General features: G+C 43.6%; 1 protein-coding gene across 1 annotated transcript in view; it reads right to left on the bottom strand.

Moving 5' to 3' along the window:
* LOC140190525 (adhesion G protein-coupled receptor B2-like) overlaps positions 1-16,161 on the bottom strand; it is a 1,142,782-nt gene that overhangs the window by 380,581 nt on the left and 746,040 nt on the right. Inside the window, exon 18 of the mRNA XM_072247176.1 lies at positions 10,507-10,610. Within this exon, the coding sequence (XP_072103277.1) occupies positions 10,507-10,610 (104 nt within the window). The remainder of the gene's footprint in view (positions 1-10,506; positions 10,611-16,161) is intronic.

Below are 16,161 nucleotides of genomic sequence, written 5' to 3'. Positions count from 1 at the left end.
CATCCTTGCCCCTTTTATTAATATAGCTATGCAATATTAAGTATTTGTCTAAATTCGATTATGGGGCAGTTTACCTTCTTTTTTGTCGAGAGACCTTTTCCTTACGCCGCCATTCCCTTGATGACCTGGAAGTCCTCCCCAACTTACAATCTTATCTCGATCCATCTTCACACCACTTACCGCAATGACAAGTACAACTTTCCCGAAAAGTCCAAATCCAGGACGGTAGCCCCCACTTGTAACGTTCCGTTATATTGGCTCGTGTATGTCTAGGGGAAATCCCACCCAGCACCTGCCTCAACACTCCCCACAGGGTCAGTCGCTGCCTGAATCAATCACAAACATCAATCATCAGCCAGCACACCCAGTAAATTTTAACAAATACACTTTATAGATATTACTAATTCTATGACATTAATATACATTTGATACAGAGAGGAAAGTAATGAAAAAAAAAGGCGCCAACACTTATCAAAGTCCAAGTTCTTCGCGCGCTACTGTTGGAGCTCAATCGATTCCTGACGACCACCCGGACCCTGTCGACTCACGGCTCGGGATCACCCTGAGTGATCGACCGGAGCCTCTCCGTACGTCCGCCGTCCTCCCCATCTCTTCCCCGACTCCCCGTCAAAAACCCCGTCCGCTGTCCTCCCCGTCTCCCCGTCTCTCCAGCGACTCCCCGTCTCTCCACCGTCCTCCCCGTCTCTCCATCGACTCCCCGTCAAAAACCCCGTCCACCATCCTCCCCGTCTCTCCACCGTCTCCCCGTCTCTCCCCCAACTCCCCGTCTCACCACCGACTCCCCGCCAAAAACCCCGTCCGCCGTCCTCCCCGTCTCTCCTCCGACTCTCCGTATCTCCTCTGACTCCCCGTCTCTCCACCGTCATCCTCGTCTCTCCTGCGACTCCCCGTCTCTCCTCCGACTCCCTGTCTCTCCACCATCCTCCTCTTCTCTCCACCGTCCTCCCCGTCTCTCCTCCGACTCCCGTCTCTCCTCCGACACCCCCGTCTCTCCTCCGACCCCCCGTCTCTCCTCTGACCCCCCGTCTCTCCTCCGACTCCATGTCTCTACCCCGACTCCTCGTCTCTCCTCCGACCCCCCCGTCTCTCATCTGACTCCCCCCCAAAAACCCCCGCATGTCCACTGTCCTCCCCGTCTCTCCTCCGACTCCCCATCTCTCCACCGTCCTCCCCACCTCTCCACCGTTCTCCCCGTCTCTCCACCGTCCTCCCCGTCTCTCCACCGTCCTCCCCGTCTCTCCACCGACTCCTCGTCTCTCCACCGTCCTCCCCGTCTCTCCTCCGACTCCCCGTCTCTCCCCCGTCCTCCCCGTTTCTCATCCGACTCCCCGTCTCTCATCCGACTCCCCGTCTCTCCTCCGACTCCCCAGCAAAAACCCCCGTCCGCCGTCCTCCTCGTCTCTCCTCCGACTCCCCGCCAAAACTCAGTCCACAGTCATATCATACAGCATGGTATCCGAAAACAAAACGATACATAATCACCCATTGGCTAATAGAAGGCGGTTATCTACTTATAAAGTAAAACAAACTGCTAGCGCAAACTCTCTTCAGCGTTAAAGCACAACAAAGTCGCATTCCCCAGATTAACATAACAAAGTTGCCATTTTAAATGTAACCAAAGAAAGACCCCGTACACTATAAATTACAATAAATATATATATATATATATTAGTTACATTAAATTAGTGAAAAATAAGTCGTGAAGTAATGTTCATTGGTCAATATCCATTCACAAATTGGATAGCAGAGGGGAAGAAGCTGTTCCTGAATTGTTGAATGTGAGCCTTCAGGCTCCTGTATCTCGTTCCTGAGAAAAGGGCATGTTCTGGGTGATGGAGGTCCTTTATAATGGATGCCAGCTTTTTGAGACATCGCTCCGTGAAGATATCCTGGATGTTATGGAAGCTAGTGGCTAGAGTGGAGCTGACTGTGTTCACAACCTTCTGCAGCTTCTATTGATCCTGTGCTCCCACCCTCTGCCATCACAGCAGACAGTGATGCAGCCAGTTAGAATGCTCTCCACGGTATATCTGCAAAATCTTACAAGTGTCTTTGGTGACATAATCTCCTCAAACTCCTCGTAAAATATACCCACTGTAGCTGCATCGATATGTTTGGTCCAGATAGATCCTCAGCGATGCTGACACCCAGGAGCTTGAAACTGCTCACTCTTCCACTTCTGATCCCTCTATGATGACTGGAGTGTGTTTCCTTATCTTACACTTAAGATCGCAATCAGTTCTTTGCTCTTACTGACATTGAGTGCAAGGTTGTTGCTTTGATACCACTCAACTAGCTGATCTATCTCATTCCTGTCTTCTTATTACCATCTGAAATTCTGCCACCAATAGTTGTGTCATCAGCAAATTTATAGATGGCATTTAAGAGTGAGCAGTTTCAAGTACCTGGGTGTCAAGATCTCTGAGGATCTAACCTAGTCCCAACATATCGAAGCAGTGATAAAGAAGGCAAGACAGCGACCATACTTCATTAGGAGTTTGAAGAGGTTTGGTATCTCAACAAATACACTCAAAAACTCTTATAGATGTACCGTGGAGAGCATTCTGACAGGCTGCATCACTGTCCGGTATGGGGCGGGTGGGGGGGGGGGGGGAGGGAATGACTGCACGGCACCGAGAAAAGTTGCAGAGGGTTGTAAATTTAGTCAGCTCCATTTTGGGTACTAGCCTACAAGGTACCCAGGACATCTTCAAGGAGCAGTGTCTCAGAAGTGTAGCATCCATTATTAAGGCCCTCTAGCACCCATTGCATGCCCTTTTCTCACTGTTACCATCAGGTAGGAGGTACAGACACCTGGAGGCACACAGTCAGCGATTCAGGAACAGCTTCTTCCCCTCTGCGATCTGATTCCAAAATGGACACTGAACCCATGAACACTACTTCACTTTTTAAATATATATTGTTTGTTTATTGCATGATTTTAATCTATTCAATATACATATACTATAATTGATTTACTTATTTTTTTCTCTTCTTCTTCTATATTATGTATTGCATTGAACTGCTGCTGCTAAGTTAACAAATTTCACAACAAATACCAGTGATAATAAACATGATTCTGATTTATGGTGAAAGCTAAGAGGGGTCCACAGGTTATGGTTCTAAATTAAAGCAAGGCCAATTTTGAGGGCATTAGGTGAGACCATGTAGCAGTGAAATGGGTGAACTGTTTGCTGGGAATAGGATAACTGGCAAGTGGGAAACTTTCAGAAGTGTGAGTCCAGGGGTAGCATATTAACCTTGGCTAAAGAGAAATATTAACGTTCTGGTCAGGAAAAAAGAGTTTAGGTAATTGGAAACAAGTGAATCCTTCCAGGACTTTAAGTGGAGGAGTACACTTAAGGAGTAAATGAGGAGCCCAAAAAGTAGGCGTGAGATGGATCTGGCAGGCACAGTTAATGCATATCCTAAGAGATTCTAAAGGAAATTTAAGAGTAAGAGGGTGGTTGTGGAGAGAATAGGTGGACTTAAGGTCTGCTTGGCTGTGTAACTTTGGAGCCACAGAAGATGGTTCAGATCTTAAAAAATATTACTCATCAGCTTTTATTGTGAAGAACATGATGGACATGCAAGAAATGAGGAAAGTGAGTGAAGATGTCTTGGATTCCAGGAGGTATTGCCAGCCTTAAGGCACTTGAAGACAGATAATTCTCCAGACCCTGACTTTCTGGGTAGCTGGGAAAGAAGTTGCAGACCCCCTTGACTCCCTTGCAGTTATTTGCTTCATCATCAGCCATAGATGCAATTCCGGGAGGCTGGAGGGAACTAATATTATTCAATATTTAAGAAGAACAGTAAAGACAAGCCAGGGAGCTTAAGGCCAATGAGTCTGACAGCAGTGCTGGGTAAATTAAATTACTGGTGATTCTGAAATACAGGATCAGTCAACTTTTGGATAGGCAAGATCTAATTAAAGATATTTAGCACAGTTTTGTGCATGCGAAATAGTTTCTGACAAATTATTGAGGTAACCAAGAGGATGAATGAGGGCACTGGCAGTGGATATTGTCTATACGGACTGCAGCATGGCCTTTGACAAGGTCAAAGGACATGGCAGACTGGTCTGCAAGGAAGATTGCATGGGATTCCAGCGAGATGCATAAAATGAGTCAATAGTAGAAAGCAGAGCCTGATGGTGGAAGATAATGACTCGTCAGAGAAAGAAAGTGGAGGGATGAGTAAAAATATATAGTTTGCTGAAAAATAGAGAGGGTGATGAAAAAGGCACATCGTACACTGGCCTTCATCAGTCAGGCCACTGAGTTCAGGAATTGGAGCATTATGTTGCAGTTGGTTATACAGCACTTGAAGTATTGTTTACAGTTTTGGTGCCCTCTTGTAGGAAAAACTTCAATAAACCGGAAAGAGTGCAGATTTATCAGGATGTTGCCATGATTCAAGGATCTGAGTTATAGGGAGTTATAGGTTAGAACTTAATTCCTTAGAATGTAGGATATTGAGAGGTGATCTTATAAGCGTATAAAATCATGAGGTGTAGAGATAGGGTGAACACATAGTCTTTTTCCCAGGGAACAGAACAAACAAACAGAGGGCATAGGTTTAAGTTGAGAGGTAAAAGATTTGAAAGGGACATTAGGGGCAACTTCTTCATACAGAAGGTGACATGTATATGGAATGACCTTCTAAAGGAAGTGACCAAGCCTGGTACAATGACAACGTTTAGGGACATTTAGATCAGTACATGGAGAGTAGGTTTTAAATATATATGGGCAAATGGCATTAGCTTGGTGGACACTGATCAACATGGACAACTTGAGACAAAGGGCTATTTCCACCTGTTTTACGCTGTGACACGATGACTACATATTTGCAGTGATCAGTTGCAGAAAAGACCTCAGCCTATCCAAGGACACTCCATATCATAGGAATTGGTGCCAATACAAGAGGAGGATTGCTTGATGAAAGAATATATAGGGAAACTGGCCCTATAATCACATCTGGATATAAGCCTCAGCAAAACCGAAAGAAGCTATGATCCATTCAGAATCAGAATCAGGTTTATTACCACCGGCATGTGTCGTGATATTTATTAACTTAGCAGCAGCAGTTCAATGCAATATATAATATAGAAAGAAAAAGATAAGTAAGTAAATCAATTAGAGTATATATGTTTATATCTTCAGAAGTTTTCTGATGACTCTGCCATTGTTGGATGCATCAGCAAGGGAGGTGAGGCTGAGTACAGGGCTACGGTAGGAAACTTTGTCACATGGTGTGAGCAGAATTATCTGCAGCTTAATGTGAAAAAGACTAAGGAGCTGGTGGTAGACCTGAGGAGGGCTAAGGCACTGGTGACCCCTGTTTCCATCCAGGGGGTCAGTGTAGACCTGATGGAGGATTACAAATACCTGGGGATACGAATTGACAATAAACTGGACTGGTCAAAGAACACTGAGGCTGTCTCGAGAAGGGTCAGAGCCATCTCTATTTCCTAAGGAGACTGAGGTCCCTTAACATCTGTCGGACGATGCTGAGGATGGTTTACGAGTCTGTGGTGGCCAGTGCTATCATGTTTGCTGTTGTGTGCTCAGGCAGCAGGCTGAGGGTAGCAGACACCAACAGAATCAACAAACTCATTCGTAAGGCCAGTGATGTTGTGGGGATGGAACTGGACTCTCTGACAGTGGTGTCCGAAAAGAGGATGCTGTCCAAGTTGCATGCCATCTTGGTCAATGTCTCCCATCCACTACATAATGTTCTGGTTGGGCACAGGAGTACATTCAGACAGAGACTCATTCCACCGAGATGAAACACTGAGCGTCATAGGAAGTCATTCCTGCCTGTGGCCATCAAACTTTACAACTGCTCCCTTGGAGGGTCAGACTCCCTGAGCCAATAGGCTGGTCCTGGACTTATTTCCTGGTGTAATTTACATATTACTATTTAATTATTTATGGTTTTATATTGCTATATTTATACTCTGTTCTTGGTTGGGGCAACTGTAATGAAAATTATTTTCCCTCAGGATCAATAAAGTATGACTATAACTATGATCATGACTAAATAGTTAGATTAAAAATAATGCAAAACAGAAATAATATATAAAAAAGTGAAGCTGTGTTCACGGGTTCAGCATCCATTTAGGAATCAGATGGCAGAGGGGAAGAAGTCGTTTCTGAATCACTGAGTATGTGCCTTATTGCTTCTGTACCTCCTTCCTGAGGGCAACAATGGGAAGAAGGCATGTCTTATGTGATGGGGCCTTAATAATAGACACCGCCTTTCTGGAGCACCACTCCTTGAAGATATCTTGGATACTACAAAGGCTAGTACACAAGATGGAGCTGACTAATTTTATAACATTCTGTAGGTTCCTTAGGTTCTGTGCAGTAGCACCACTCCCCATACCAGACAGTAATGCAGCCTGTCAGAATGCTCTCCATGGTACATCTATAGATGTTTTTGAGTGCTTTAGGTAGCAAACCAAATCTCTTCAAACTCCTAAGGAAATATAACTGTTGTCTTTTCTATAGCTGCATCGATATGTTGGGACCAGGTTAGATCTTCAGAGATCTTGACACCCAGAAACTCTCTCCACTTCCGAGGATTGGCTCGTGTTCCCTCATTTTACCCTTTCTGAAGTCCACAATCAGCTTTTTCGTCTTACTGACACTGAGTGCAAGCTTATTGCTGTGACACCACTCAAGTAGCTAGTATATCTCGCTCCTGTACGCCCTCTCGTTTCCATTTGAAATTCTACCAACAATGGTTGTATCATCAGTAAATTTATAGATGGCATTTGAGCTATACTTAGCCAGTCGTGGGTAAAGAGGAAGTGGAGCACAGATCTAGCCCTCAGCAGACAACAAACTTCCTGGTTCATCCATGGCTTTTGGTTTGTGAATGTATAGCAAGCTTTCATAGAATTCTAGGAGAGTCTGGATGTTGTTCCATTATTCAAGAAAGGGAGTAGAGGTACCCCAGGAAATTATAGACCAGTGAGTCTTACTTCAGTGGTTGGTAAGTTGATGGAGAAGATCCTGAGGGGCAGGATTTATGAACATTTGGAGAGGCATAATATGATTAGGAATAGTCGGCTTGGCTTTGTCAAAGGCAGGTTGTGCCTTATGAGCCTGACTGAATTTTTTGAGGATGTGACTAAACACAATAATGAAGGCAGAGCAGTAGATGTAGTGTATATGGGTATCAGCAACGTGGTTCATTTTGGTAGGTCAAATATCATGACAGAATATAGTATTAACGGTAAGACTCTTGACAGTGTGGAGGATCAGAGGGATCTTGGGGTCCAAGTCCATAGGACACTCAAAGCTGCTGCGCGAGTTGACTTTGTGGTTAAGAAAGCATACGGTGCATTGGCCTTCATCAATCGTGAGATTGAGTTTAGGAGCCGAGAGGTAATATTGCAGCTTCGCAGGATCCTGGTCAGACCTCAATTGGAGTACTCTGCTCAGTTCCGGTCGCCTCACTAAGGGACGGATGTGGAAACCATAGAAAGGGTGCAGAGGGGACTTACAAGGATGTTGCCTGGATTGGGGAGCATGCCTTATGAGAATAGGTTGAGTGAACCTGGCCTTTTCTCCTTGGAGCAACGGAGGATGAGAGGTGACCTGATAGAGGTGTACAAGATGATGAGAGGCACTGATCATGTGGATAGTCAGAAGTTTTTTTCCCAGGGCTGAAATGGCTAACATGAGAGGGCACAGTTTTAAGATGCTTGGAAGCAGGTATAGAGGAGATGTCAGGAGTACGTTTTATTACACAGAAAATGGTGAGTGCATGGAATGGGCTACCGGTGACGGTGATGGAGGCAGATACAATAGGGTCTTTTAAGAGACTCCTGGACAGGTACATGGAGCTCAGAAAAATAGAGGGCTATGGGTAATTTCTAAGGTAAGGACATTTTGGCACAGATTTCTGGGCCAAAGGGCCTGTATTGTGCTGTAGGTTTTCTATATATCCTTTTAAGATCTGGAGCATATGACTAAATATTCTCTTCACATTCCTCCAGATGTTAGAATGTGGTATTATGCAGAACTGTTTTTCCCGTGGGAAAGAAAGGACACAGCAAAATGCTGCTTACCCTGCAATATCTGACAAGATAAAGGTTTCTTGTTATTGTGATCTTTGTCATCATCTAGCACTAACATACAGAATAGGATCACTTTTTCCATCATTCTGATGGAATTAGACCTGACAGCCCACCAAGGTTTCCCATCTGAGTTCATCTAATTTGTCTGCATTTGGCCCATATTTCTCTAAACATATCCTATCTCGTTGAAGTGCCTTTTAAGTGTTGTTAAAGTACCTCCGTCAACCACTTCCTCCAGCGCATCCCATATGCTGCCCACTCTCCAGGTGAAGAAGTTGCCCCTCAAGTTCCAATGGATCCACTCTCTTTTCACCTTAAACCTTCATCTTCTAGTTCTTGATACCACTACCTTAGGAACAAGACTTCACCCTATCTATGCAACACACACAAAATGCTGGTGGAACGCAGCAGGCCAGGCAGCATCTATAGGAAGAAGTACAGTTTACGTTTCGGGTTGAGACCCTTCGTCAGGGCTAATGAAAAAAAGAGATAGTAAGAGATTTGAAAGAGGGAGTGGGAGGGGGAGATCCAAAATGATACCAGAAGACAGGAGGGGGAGGGATGAAGCTAAGAGCTGGTAAGTTGATCGGCAAAAGGGGTACATAGTTGGAGAGGGGGAGTATCATGGGACGGAAGGCCTTGGAAGAAAGAAAGGGGGAGGGGAGCACCAACGGAAGATGTAGAACAGGCAAGGAGTTATTGTGAGAGGGAAAGAGAGAAGAAAAAATATAAAATAAAATAAAATAAAAATTAGGAATGGGGTAAGAAGGGTAATTAACGGAAGTTAGAGAAATCAGTGCTTATGCTATCAGGTTGGAAGCTATCCAGACAGAATATAAGTTTCAAATCTCTCACTATTTCTTTTTTCCATTAGTCCTGACGAAGGGTCTCGGCCCGAAACGTCGACTGTACTTCTTCCGGTAGATGCTGCCTGGCCTGCTGTGTTCCACCAGCATTTTGTGTGTGTTGCTTGAATTTCCAGATTTTCTCGTGTTCACCCTATGCCCCTCATGACTTTATACACCTCGAAAAGACCACCCCTCATTCTCCTGTGGTACTGCAAAATGTCCCAATTTGCTTAACCTCTCTCCATAACTTGATCACGAATCCCCCAGACTCTTGTGTGTTTTAATGGCAATGGCATTTTTCTTTCCTTTGACAAGGTGCCACACAGGAGGCTGTTTAGCAAGATAAGAGCCCATGGAATCACAGGGAAGTTACTCGCGTGGGTGGAGCATTGGCTGGTTGGCAGGAAACAGAGAGTGGGAATAAAGGGATCCTATTCTGGCTGGCTGCCAGTTACCAGTTGAGTTCCACAGGGGTCGGTGTTGGGACCGTTGCTTTTTATGATGTACATCAATGATTTGGACTATGGGATTAATGGATTTGTGGCTAATTTTGCAGATGATACAAAGATAGGTGGAGGAGTGGGTAGTGTGGAGGAAACAGAGAGCCTGCAGAGAGACTTAGATAGTTTAGGGAATGGGCAAAGAAATGGCAATTGAAATATAATGTTGGAAAGTTTATGGTCATGCACTTTGGTGGAAGAAATAAATGGGCAGACTATTATTTAGACGGGGAGAGAATTCAAAATGCAGAGATGCAAAGGGACTTGGGAGTCCTTGTGCAAGATATCCTAAAGGTTAACTTCCATTCGGTTGTGAAGAAAGCGAATGCGATGTTGGCATTCATTTCTAGAGGTATAGAATATAAGAGCAGGTTTGTGATGTTGCAGCTCTATAAGGCACCCTCACTTGAGACTACACTTGGGTTCTGTGCAGTTTTGGGCTCCTTATTTTAGAAAGGATATACTGACATTGGAGAGGGTTCAGAGAAGATTCACAAGAATGATTCTAGGAATGAAAGGGTTACCATATGATGAACGTCTGGCAGCTCTTGTGCTGTATTCGTTGGAGTTCAGGAGAATGAGGGGGGAATCTCATAGAAACATTCCAAATGTTAAAAGGCCTGAAGAGATTAGATATGGCAAAGTTATTTCCCATGGTAGGCGATTCTAGGACAAGAGGGCACGACTTCAGGATTGAAGGACTTCCTTTCAGAACTGAGATGCGGAGAAATTACTTTCATCAGAAGGTGGAAAATCTGTGGAATTTGTTGCCACGAGCAGCTGTGGAGGCCAAGTCATTGGGTGTATTTAAGGCAGAGACAGATAGGTTCTTGATTAGCCAGGGCATCACAGGGTATGGGGAGAAGGCAGGGGAGTGGGGATGACTGGAAGAATTAGATCAGCCCACGATTGAGTGGCAGAGCAGACTTGATGGGCCGAATGGCCTACTTCTGCTCCTCTCTCTTATGGTCTTATGGTCTTAATATCATTGATAGCATTTTAAAAACTAGCGTTTATCTGTAATTACCAGGTTAAAACACAGTACCTCCAAAAGGCAGCATACACAGCAAGTAATGTTAATAGGGCCATACAGGCAATTCCACATCCAATCATTAATGGTACTGATGGCACTCCAGTTAAATCCATGTTCTGAAATATAAACCAGACATTCAGTCAAAATAAAGCAAAATTAATTCAAGTTAGTCAAGAAAGCACAGTCCGTATTTATATGTTTATATCAATGCAAGTAAAGAATAAAATGAATAATGTTTGACCACAGTAGCAATTTTGCTTATTTGACATGCCAAAATATTCAATGAATTACTTCTTAAGTTCAGTAATTCCCATATAGGAAATGAAACAACCAATCTGCTGCACTCATATCTCACAACTAGCAAGGAAATTAATGAAGACTTAATACATTTTTGATCATGTTGGCTGGGAGATGAATATTATTGAAGAATTCTGTTTTTTATGAAAATGTCAATAAACTCCATTAACATCTGATAATTGGAAATAAAACCTCATCTCAAAAGAGAGCATTTCTAATAACTTTATCATGAAAATGAGCATGAAATATCTTTTTTCCAATGCTTTACTTTAGCACCCGTACAATCATATACAGGAACTCTGCTTTCAGCTTCCAAAACCCATTCCTGCAATTTTCTCCCTAATTTTCTTCATATCTCTACCTTTCTTTTCTGCATTAACACACATTTTATGCTTGTACCTTGATATCAAGTTGCAACATGAAGCATCATCCAATAATACTGAGAAACTAATGAGAATGATTTAGCATGATCAACTTACATTAAAGTAGAAGTGTCTCTTATTACCAGATGAGATTAATTAGCTTGATATCAAACAATTTAGTGTAGGCACAACAGCTGAGATTTGCTCTCCCAGCATTGGTCATATAATGTAAACATACCACAGTAAGCAAATTATTATACACTAAATGAACAGAGGTTTTAATAAAATTGGAACAGGATAAGGTCATTCAGTCCTGCATGTTTATACTGTTACCTGTCTCCTGCTTTGAGTTCAAATAGTCTGGGCTAGCAGATATTGGTATTTATTAATTGGGTGACGTATCTGTTGCTTTTTGTAGGAGCGAGTTCCACTTCTTGGCTTGAAATCTCTGCATGAAATATTTCTCTTAGCCAAGTTACCATTGTCATCCCATTCTGAGATTCCTGCTTATTGCCCTGCATCGACGAACCCAAGCTCTCGACCGCAGCCTATAATATTGCCTCACTCTGTTTCCATCAACATTAAATGCCAGAAACATCAACTGTTTTTAAATTCCAAATATCCCTCCTGACCTTTCTCTTCCTTCACTTTCCTCTGACCCCATCTCCCCTGAATCTGCCCCTCCTTGTCCTTCTATTGTCCTGTTTTCATTTTATTTCCATAAAGCCTTAAGATATAGGAGCAGGTTTAGGCCACCTGGCCCATTGAGTCTGCTCCGCTATTTCATTATGGCTAATCCATTTCCCTCACAGCCCCAATCTCCTGCCTCCTCCCCATATCCCTTCATACACTGACGAGTCAAGAGTCTATCAATCTCTGCCTTAAATTTACCCAATGACTTGGCCTCCACAGCCACCTGGACCAATGAATTCACAAATTCACATTCCCTGGCAAGCGAAATTCCTCCTCATCTCCTTTCTAAATGGATGCCTCTCTATTCTGAGGCTGTGTACTCTGGTCTTAGACTCCTCCACCATAGGAAACATCCTCTCCATATCCACTTTACTGAGGCCTTTCAATGAGATCCCTCCTCATTCTTCTGAATTCTGGTCAGTACAGGCCCATCGTCATCAGATGCTCCTCATATGATAAACCTTTCAATCATTTACTAATCAGCTTTCAATAGAGGCCAGATTTCATTTGCTATGTCTTCATCTTAATGAATTCTGAGCTTTCACAACATTGAACTCTTCTTCAGCCATGTCCATCTGCATCCCCATTTTCTCTTGATTTCATCTGATCCACCTAGACCTCTTCATCTGGCCTCTTACCCTCCCTGGATCTCTTATTTACCCTGTTCTGAACTTGTAGCACTCTATTCACTGAGAATCAATCCGGCTGACAAACAAGTTGATGTGTAGTCTAGTGAACTGTGGAATTCTCTGCCCAATGAAGCAGTGGAGGCTACCTCTGTAAATATATTTAAGACAAGACGGGATGGATTTTTGCACAGTAGGGGAATAAGGGTTATGGGGAAAAGACAGGTGGGTGGAGAAGGGTCCATGACCAGATCTTCTTGAATGGTGGAGCAGGCTCGACGGGCCAGATGGCCTACTCCTGCTCCTATTTCTCACGTTGTTATGCACTAACTAGTCGGGAGAGGCCAACAGCAGTTCTCAAACATCAGCCTATTGTCTCTCACACAATCATGGAGCTCATTTCCTTAGGAAATCTGCCTCCTCAGCTCCCAACTCCATACAGCTCTGTTCTCCATTACAGAACAGAGCAATACAGCATGGGAACAGATCCTGTGCTCCAGAATGTTGTGCTAAACTAATTGCTAAAGATACTTAATTAAACTAATACACATTTATTCTACACATGGACCATATATCTCCATTCACTGCGTATTCGTGCACCTACTGAGAGCCTCTTAAATGCCTCCACCACCACCCCTGTAGTGCTTTTCAGGCACTCTCCACTCCGCTTAAGATAAATTGCCTCAAACATCTTTGTTGACCTTAAACGCCCTCATCTTAAATGCATGCCCTCTAGTATTAGACATTTTGACCATGAGAAAAAGGTACCAGCTGTTATCTATGCATCTCAGAATTTTATAAACTCGAGTTTAGTCTCTCCTCAGCCTCTGTGTACTCAGAGAAAAAAATCCAAGTTTTTCCAAACTCTTCTTACAGCATATGCCTGGTAAACTTCTGTACCCTCTTCACAGCCAGCACAGACTTCCTACAATGCGGAGAATTTAATGCAATAGTCCGGATGTGGCCTGAACAGAGTTTTAGCTACAACAGAACTTCCTGACTTTTGAATGCAATGACTTGACTAATAAAGGTATACATGCCATCTACGCATTTACTGACCATCCTATCAGCTTGTGCAGCAACTTCCAGGGAGTCATGGACGTGAATCTTGAGATCACTCTGTATAATCACTGTGGTTAAAGATGTGCCATTAGCTGTGCACTTTCCCTTTATATTTGCTAAACTACAACATCTGACACTTGTCCACACTAAACTCTATCTGCCATTTCTCCATCCAGGTCTACAATTGATCCATACTGTACTATAACACGAGACCCGACGCAGGTTTCACTGAACACCTACTCTCCGTCCGCCAGAGAAAGCAGGATCTCCTAGTGGCCACACATTTTAATTCCACATCCCATTCCCATTCTGACATGTCTATCCACGGCCTCCTCTACTGTAAAGATGAAGCCACACTCAGGTTGGAGGAACAACACCTTATATTCCGTCTGGGTAGCCTCCAACCTGATGGCATGAACATTGACTTCTCTAACTTCTGTTAATGCCCCACCTCCCCTTCGTACCCCATCCCTTATTTATTTATTTATTATTTTTTCCTTTTCCCTTTTTTTCTCTCTTTTTTCTCCCTCTGTCCCTCACTATAACTACTTGCCCATCCTCTGATGTTCCCCTCTCCCTTTCTTTGTCCCCAGGCCTCCCGTCCCATGATCCTCTCCCTTCTCCAGCCTTGTATCCCTTTTGCCAATCAACTTTCCAGCTCTTAGCTCCATCCCTCCCCCTCCTGTCTTCTCCTATCATTTTTGATCTCCCCCTCCCCTTCCCACTTTCACACTTTCAAATCTCTTACTTTCTCTTCTTTCAGTTAGTCCTGATGAAGGGTCTCGGCCCAAAATGTCAACTGTACCTCTTCCTGTAGATGCTGCCTGGCCTGTAGCGTTCATCAGCATTTTTTGTGTATGCATATTGTACTATACCCTTTTGCAATCTTCATCACTAGCCACGAAGCCACAAACTGTGTTGAAGATTGTCAAATGCCTTATGTAATCCATGTAGATAACATCCATAGCTCTATTTTCATCAATCATATACCACACCTCCTTGAAAATCTCAGTCAAGTTAGTAAGATCTGTCCTACTCTGAACAGAACCACTGAGGAAGGGAAAGGACAGTAGGGTGAAGGATCCATGGTTGGCAAGAGATGTAGAACATACCAAGGAGAAGAACATGGGGAATCGGGACGTTGTTGCTGAGAGCATTAATATCTTTGGGGTCTAAGTTCACAGCTCTCTAAAAGTGATAGGGTAGTTAAGAAGACATACGGCAGGCCTGCCTTTATTATGTTGCAGCTTTATAAAACTCCAGTTAGTCCGCATCTGGATACACTTCTGGTTGCCCCATCATAGGAAAGCTGTCCAGGCTTAGGAAAGAGTGCAGAAGAGGTTTACCAGGATGCTGCCTGGATTAGAGGGTAAGTCCGATAATAAGAGGTTGGATAAACTTGGGTTGTTTTTTTTGGAGCGGCGGAAACTGCAGGGAGATCTGATAGAGCTGTATGAGATTATGAGAGGCATAGATCATAGAGTACACTGTATCATTTTCCCAGGGTTGAAATCTCTAATACCAAAGGGTGTGCTTTTAAGCTGAGAGGGCAAGTTCAAAGGAAATGTAAGAGGCAGGTTTTTCACCCAGAGCGTGGTGGGTAACTGGCATTTGTTGTCTGGGGTGGTGGTAGAGGCAGATACGTTAGGGACTTCTGAGAGTTGCTCAGATAGGCACATGAATGTGAGGGAAATGGAAGAATATGGACATTGAACAAGCAGAAGAGATTAGTTTAGTTGACTGTTTGATTACCAATGTAATTGTTTTGGCACAACACTGTAGGTCGAAGGGTCCGCCCTGTGCTGCACAGTTCTATGTTCTAGTCAAGGAGGAAGTAAGAATCAGTCTTAAAGTTTAGGAAGCTAGGATCAGACAGAAGTCTTGAGAGTTACAAGGTAGCCAGGAAGGAGCTTATGGAGGGATTTAGGAGAGCTAGAAGGAGACTATAGAGTTTTAAAAAGCACTGGTGAGACCTCACTTGGAGTATTGTGAGCAGTTTTGGGCCCCTTATCTAAGAAAGGATGTGCTGACATTGGAGAGGGTTCAAAAGAGGTTCACGAAAATGATTCTGGGATTGAGAAGCTTGTGAGAAGCAATTGATAGCTCTGGGCCTCTACTCACCAGAACGAGGAAGAATGAGGGGTGACGTCATTGAAATGGATCAAATGAAATGTTGAAAGACCTCTGAAGAGTGGATGTGGAGAGGATGCTTCTTATGATAAGTATATCTAAAAACAGAGAACACAGCCTCAAAATACAGGTGTATCCTTTCAGAACAGAGATGAGGAGGAATTTCTTCAGCCAGAGACTGGCAAATCTGTGGAATTCGTTGTTAAAAACAGCTATGGTGCCAAGTCTTTATTTACATTTGATAGGTTCTTCATTAGTAAGGGCTTGAAAGGATACAGGGAGAATGTTGGAGATTGTGGCTCAGGGGGAAAATTGATCAGCCATGACAAAATGGTGAAACAGACTTGATGGGACACATGGCCTAATTCTGCTTCGATATTCTATGGTCTTATGGAAGGCCATGGCAAGTAGGGTTAAGTACAATCCCAAGGCTTTGTGCATCCAAATGAAGAACAGGAGGATTACTAGAGTCAGTGTAGGATTGAATACTTTGCTTC

Source organism: Mobula birostris, chromosome 30 (genome assembly GCF_030028105.1).
Source record: "Mobula birostris isolate sMobBir1 chromosome 30, sMobBir1.hap1, whole genome shotgun sequence".
NCBI classification, from domain to species: domain Eukaryota; kingdom Metazoa; phylum Chordata; class Chondrichthyes; order Myliobatiformes; family Myliobatidae; genus Mobula; species Mobula birostris.
Note: the sequence above shows the minus strand (reverse complement) of the source record. Positions and strands in the feature narration are given on the sequence as shown.